Source organism: Beta vulgaris, chromosome 3 (assembly GCF_026745355.1).
Source record: "Beta vulgaris subsp. vulgaris cultivar EL10 chromosome 3, EL10.2, whole genome shotgun sequence".
NCBI lineage: Eukaryota > Viridiplantae > Streptophyta > Magnoliopsida > Caryophyllales > Amaranthaceae > Beta > Beta vulgaris.
Window position 1 is genome coordinate 11,031,616 of NC_079204.1, and position 6,418 is coordinate 11,038,033.

Below are 6,418 nucleotides of genomic sequence, written 5' to 3' on the forward strand. Positions count from 1 at the left end.
GTAGTACTCAACTTTGCTGATTGATGATCCATTTTGGTGAGCACTCTCTAGATATCAATACTGCATTGTCCATATACAGATTTGAAGATGATGCATCTTTGGGTTTGGATTTGGAGAGCTTGTGTGGACCATTTATCGTACTTTGAGTCTATACTTCTCGTAGTTGGTTTTGGTTTTAAGTTTAAATTGACTTTTGTTGGTTTGACTTATAGAGTTGACCATTTATCCACGTGTACTTCTCTTTCCCTTTGATTGTATATATTCCTGTTTCTTTAGGTTAGATTACTTGAAGGATTAGAGATTTGGCATGCTATGGATGGAGAAATTATCGTATTAGACCAATTTAATTCAATAACACGGGGTTCACGAGCGATAAGCCTTTCTTGAAATTGATTTCTCATGCTTCAGAAAAGCTAGCAAATCTAATCTACCATATAAGTTGTTACAACTCAACTTAGAGGGATGATAAAGCTATTGCAATTGGATGCATATAATTAATATGATATAGTGTTTGCGTAGGTAACATATAGGGTTGTATAGGAAATAGTGTTTGCTCAGGTGGAATATAGTGTTTGTTTTTATAAAGCATCTTCTTTTAAGAGAAAGACACAAGCACTATATTTTACCTACGCAAACACTATATACGTTTTGTTAGATGCATCTAACTGTCATAGGTTTATCACTCCTCGACTTATGCGGTTATGCCTCATTGTCTCTATTTTGCCACATCATCTACCTTCACCAATAACATGAAACTTTAGATTTTAAGTTGATGATGTATCAAAATTAAGGTGAGATGGAACACAAGATGACAATAAGAGTCAGAAACCGCAACATAGCTGAAAACTTCTTGATATAGCTCTATTGACAAAGCTTATTGCTCTGCTATATGTAAGTCTTACAGTCTGAAAAAGAGAATACAGTAACAATAGGAGTATGCCTGAGAAAATTCATAGCAATAAGTGGTTTCACTCATCTCATGCTGTGATGTTGATTTGGTAAGCTGCCTCTCCCACAACCAGAAAATAAACACCTTTGGCAATCGTCATCAGCCCATCCTTGTTAGCTTTACTTAGGTGCTCACATGGACTCACGGGAAACTCAATTTCCTTAAATTCTCCTTCATTTAAGTTCACGCTCTCAAACCCGATCAACTGTTTTATTGGACTACCATCAATCTGCACACCAGTCTTCACAAAAAGTAACACCGGATGCCTGCCTGGTGTTTTCCCGTTATTTTTCACTCTAACAACTGCTATTAACTTCCCTGTCTCACAGAATTGCTTACTCATATGTGAAATCAATAGTGGTTGGGTGATGTTTGAGCCCTTGAGAAACGGGTTAGCATATGATTCCAAATTCAAGCTTAGTGTATTTCGAGTAACTGAGGCAAACTCATAAGAATAGGTTGAGTAGCTTAGACCATAACCAAATTCAAAAACCTTCTTGCCTTCGTAGAATCTGTATGTCCTCCCTGGATAGCCTGAAGACTTGTCAGGCCGCATCCTCATATCTGTCATTGGTACTTGAGCAAAATCTTTTGGATACCATGTCACTGGTAATCTCCCACCTGCAGTCGTGCGAAAACTATGAACACCTTTAGAGGAACTTATGGAATTTATTTGCCTGATTTATAGAGATAGTTGTAAATTTCTCTAAATTCAGTAAAATATGCATTTTAATCTTTAATGAAGTATCTTCTAAGAAAAACTCTATTTGGCTAACTGTTAGCCAACTAACAAGAAGGTATACTATCGAAAATGTCCTAACTTAACTATGGATAGTTGTATTTTTGGGTAAATTGGATAATATACCTCCTTGTTAGCTGGCTAACAGTTAGCCAAATAGACCAATTCTATCTCTAATTGGTGTAAGTAAAAATTATAAAAAGTTGATGTTTGGAATCTTCGCATTTAGACTAAGCTAACAAGATCGCAGTTAACTGTATCTTTTTATGCAATGGTGAAAAAATGTAGTCATACTTGTTTGATGAATAGTGTCAAAATGTCAAATGGTACAACTAAAAAAACAGAGGAAATAGATATTGAGTACCTGGGTTATGATCACCAAAAATGACTTCTGCTAGGGCAAGTCCCCCGGCTTCCCCTGGATAACCAGCCCATAATATGCTTCCAACTTCATCGTCATCCCTTGCAAGAGAGATGTCAACTGGACCACCACAAAGAAGCAGTAGTACAACCGGCTTTTTTGCAGCTTCTGCTACACTTTTTATAAGACTTTGCTGTTTACCAGGAAGAACGAGATCAACACGATCCAGTTTCTCTCTTTCCTGTGTTTGATCCAAACCCATCACAAGAACAACATAATCTACCGCTTTAGCTATTTCCACAACTTGTTCAACTTCAGCAGATGAACACTCAACCGCATTGCATCCCGGATGATACTTTATACCCTCAACATAAAGTTGTAAGGCTTCAAGAATTGTTGTAGTTTTGCACGGAAAACCTTCATAGTTACCGAGCAGAACTTGAGGAGAATCTGCATTAGGTCCTATTACAGCAAATGAACTGTTTTTCGCTTTTGACAGCGGAAGGAGATTGTTAACATTTTTAAGAAGTACAATGCTGTTTTTGGCAGCTTCAAGAGCAAGATTTTGATGCTCTTCAGAGCAAACTTGTTCTGGACCGATCTTCCTGAAAGATCCAATTTTCCTTGGATCTCCATTGAAAAGGCCTAACCTCATTCGGACAGAGAACAAGTTGTGAAGGGCTCGGTCTAAATCTTCCTCTGTAATTTTTTTCTGCTCAAGTGCTGATCTGGAATATCGTGTTGTGTAAGAGCCACATTCCACATCCATCCCTGCAACGCCACCAACTCCGTAAAAAGTGATTTTTAAGTAAGAACATCTTAGATTTTTTGGAACTTTTATGAACTCTCAAAACAAAACTTCTTAAACTTGTAAATTGAAGGTGGGTAGCCTTTATCTGAAAATAGAACTTATCTGAACTTATGATTCTGAAATATATTTTAGGTTTACCTGCACTTAGAACAGCAGCAACTGCATCTTCTGGTGTTTTGGCATAACCCTGTTGCTCATATATTATAGGCACTGCATTACAGTCTGAGACTATGTACCTAAGCATCAATAAATACCCGAAACTGTTACGAACGGAGCTACTACTTATAGTAGTAGAAATGATCAATTGTTGTTTCTCCAAAAAGAAAATCATGATATACATGTAGCTACCCATCAAAACGCCACTGCCCTCTAGCTGTGTCTGTTAAGAAATCATAATGTGCACAACTAGGGATTCCATTCACACGATTATACGCACACATTATCGAGCTGGCTTGACCTTGTTCAACACAGCTCTGGAATGGGGGCTGGAACGTATCTGCCAAATCTTGCTTAGACACCTTCAAAACACACAAAAGCGAATGCAGCAATCAAGTGAGCAACTTATTTTTTTTGAGCGGGTGGGATGAGGTAGAGCAGAAAGTGGGAAAGCCATCCCTTAATGCCCTCAAAGCTCAAATGGCAGGATTTGAATTCCTGACCTATGGACACACACTAAGAATCTCACTCACCAATTGAGTCTGAAAACAGAAGTGGACGGAAAACAGGAAAGAAGATGAGAAGCTATTTACCTTAGCATCGAAAGTATAACGAGTGATGCCGTGCCAGTTATCCAAGTCATGAGCTGTGAAGTGCTTACAGCAAGCAGAGGCTTGAAGGTGCTGTGAAGTCTTCTTCCCTTGAATAGTATACCCTTGAATGCCTCTGACATAGGACACTCCATATCTAGAAGTCAGCAATGGGTCTTCTCCAGGGGTTTCCTGCCCTCTTCCCCACCTTGGATCTCTAAATATGTTTATGTTTGGTGCCCAAAATGTCAAGCCTTTGCCTTGTCCAACGTTGTACATCGCCCTTGCTTCTGTTGCAATTGCCTTCATTGATCCAAAAGCCAAACCATTATACACTTAATAGGGAGTATTATTTACATTGATATATGATGATCCTTAAACCAAGCTCTATGTTCCAAAATAGCAAGTAAAAAACCTACAAAAGTAAGTGAAAATAGAGTTGTTTGGATGACATAAATATGCAAAGTGATACTTTCTAATTTCCAAAATACTCTACTTGGGAAGTACTTTGCCTAACCCCCCTATGGAACACCTACTTGTCATACTTAATCAAAAGTACTTTCTTCATACATCATAGGTAACAAATATTCCTTGGAATTGAAATTCCATCAAACTGATTCTTTTTATTTTCAACCAAATGATCACTTAAATGTTTTAATTCACCCAATATCTAATTTCCATACTTTCTAACATGATTCTTCTATAAATTTGATTAGCTCGTGACGTAGAATAATAATAAGTGATCATCCTAATTCTTAAGCATTGACTAGAGACAGCCTCAATTACATAATTTTCCGTTCTCATAATATCCCTACATACCTCAAGGAAATAGAAAAAATGTAGACATTTGAGAAAGGATGTCGGTTAATATTGAGGTAACATGAATAATAGGTCATAAGTTCGAATCTCCACTCTCCTTCTTTATACTTTGTACTGCATTCGTGTCTTATATGAATAAAAGAAAAATTGAAGACGACCAGCCGTGAAAAAGAGGAGACAAACATGAAGCATGAAGGCAATTAAAATGCCACTAACAAGTTGAAAGTTCATACAACAAAACTCTTGACTTCTCTAGAAACTAAAGGTTCGTCTATGAACTGGCAAATTTCAGACTTTTCTAACCATCCAGACGAATGCACTAGTCAGGTCTAGCAAAAATTCTCTTGTTTCTTTGTCTGACACCTTTATTTATTTATTTTAAGAATTGCCTGTCATGTCACATACGACACTTTCATTTCGAACTAAAAACTTTAAATTTTTCTACAAAATAAAATAATAGAGTCAAGTTGTACACTTGACTGTCCGTATCCAAGTAGACACTAAATCTGTATTACGCATTAACTAGAATCAAGTTAATGAGTCCTGACTCACCTGAGCAATGCGATACCAAAGCTGAGAATCAAAGGAAGAAGCAGTGAGAATGATCTGAGGGAACATAGTAGCTGCCTTAATTGTAGCAGTCCCATTCAAAATGGTGCCATTTTCATCAAACGTACCATTGAATCGGTACCCACGGCCGTGCCTTGACACCCCATGAAGTGACTCGGACCACCACTCGTAAGCAGGGATACCGAGTCGCTGAATCGCTGGAGCTGAGTTGGTGAGTTGGGATATCTTCTCGTCTATACTGAGTCGACTCACTAGGTCCTTGACTCGTTGGTTGATGGGTAATTTGTTATTGCAAAAAAGATAAGATTTTGTTAATGGGTTTGACGAGTCACAAGCGAAGAGTGGCCGAGATGGGACTGAGTTCACTCTGCCGAGTTGAACGAGTGTAGAAGTAAAGAAAAGGTATATCAAGTTGGGAAGAACCAGAGTTGTTTTTCTGGCATTCATGGTTTAAGACTTTGGTACTATAACTCTACAAGTTTCAAAATCACAAGTATTCATCAAAATTCACACTATAAATTAATAAAGATAACGCATGCACGAAAAAATGGATAACAAAATGATGAAACATCATTTCATATTTTCATGGATGACATGGGGCTAGTGGTCCAGTAACAGCTTTTCTGTTCTTTGGAAACTTTTATTTTACCCATATCATTACATTAATTAGTTCAAAAGCACCTAATTTTAATTCATAAATAAGAAATTGTATCACGTGACACTATCTGTTGACTTCAAATTAATATATTAATGTTTTAATCACTAAACTAGATATATGTAATTCATAAATAGGTATGTAGTTTTCTTTTATAGTGTGTAAGATATATGCGAGCGTGGCACATTAAGTCAAAGATAGAGTGTGGCATTATGTGTCATCTAGTATCACGGGCGTGAAAACACTACCTTTATGTACTCATTTACTGTTATTGATGTTGTCATGTACATTTCTTCATTCATATATTTCATTATTCATGGTGCATAATGACTAGTGAGCATTAAACTTTTTAAACTTGCGTAAGACAAGGCAAATTGCGTAAATGTATCTGATATTGTTATGAGAGAATATACATTATTGAAGAATAGATAAGAAAGTTTGTTGGATAAACAAATTGCTTTCATATGGGGAATTGAAGTGGTATGCCATATGCAGCCTGAAAGTGCACTAGTGTCTAGTGTTGTGCACTTGCACAAGATCGTAAAGATGTTTGCAATATCTGACAAGACACCATATCCTTATAATTCGGATCACAAAATCATGGAAGATGTCGGGTATTGTTTCTTTCATGGATGGGTTGAGGCATGGAGCAACCAACATCAGAGCCCAGAGGGCATTTCATTTTTATTTTGGGAAGAGCATCAGAGGATATTCTGTGCATGTAGTTTCTCAAAACTTTATGCGATAAGTGGGCATGAGCCTGGCCAG

General features: G+C 37.3%; 1 protein-coding gene across 2 annotated transcripts; it reads right to left on the reverse strand.

The window, feature by feature from the left end:
- Positions 1–809: 809 nt before the first annotated feature.
- LOC104906315 (probable beta-D-xylosidase 7) lies at positions 810–5,583 on the reverse strand. Of its 2 annotated transcripts, none has more exons than XM_010695049.4 (6): positions 4,978–5,583; positions 3,610–3,909; positions 3,209–3,378; positions 2,999–3,096; positions 2,053–2,820; positions 810–1,570 (listed from the first exon to the last, which is right to left on the reverse strand). In XM_010695049.4, the coding sequence occupies exons 1-6, from the start codon at positions 5,440–5,442 to the stop codon at positions 978–980; spliced, it is 2,394 nt and encodes a 797-aa protein (XP_010693351.2). In that variant the 5' UTR covers positions 5,443–5,583; the 3' UTR covers positions 810–977. The 2 variants fall into 2 exon arrangements, with proteins under 2 accessions (XP_010693351.2, XP_048496996.1); XM_048641039.2 differs by having other exon boundaries at positions 3,610–4,021; positions 4,978–5,114.
- Between the last annotated feature and the right edge of the window lie 835 nt (positions 5,584–6,418).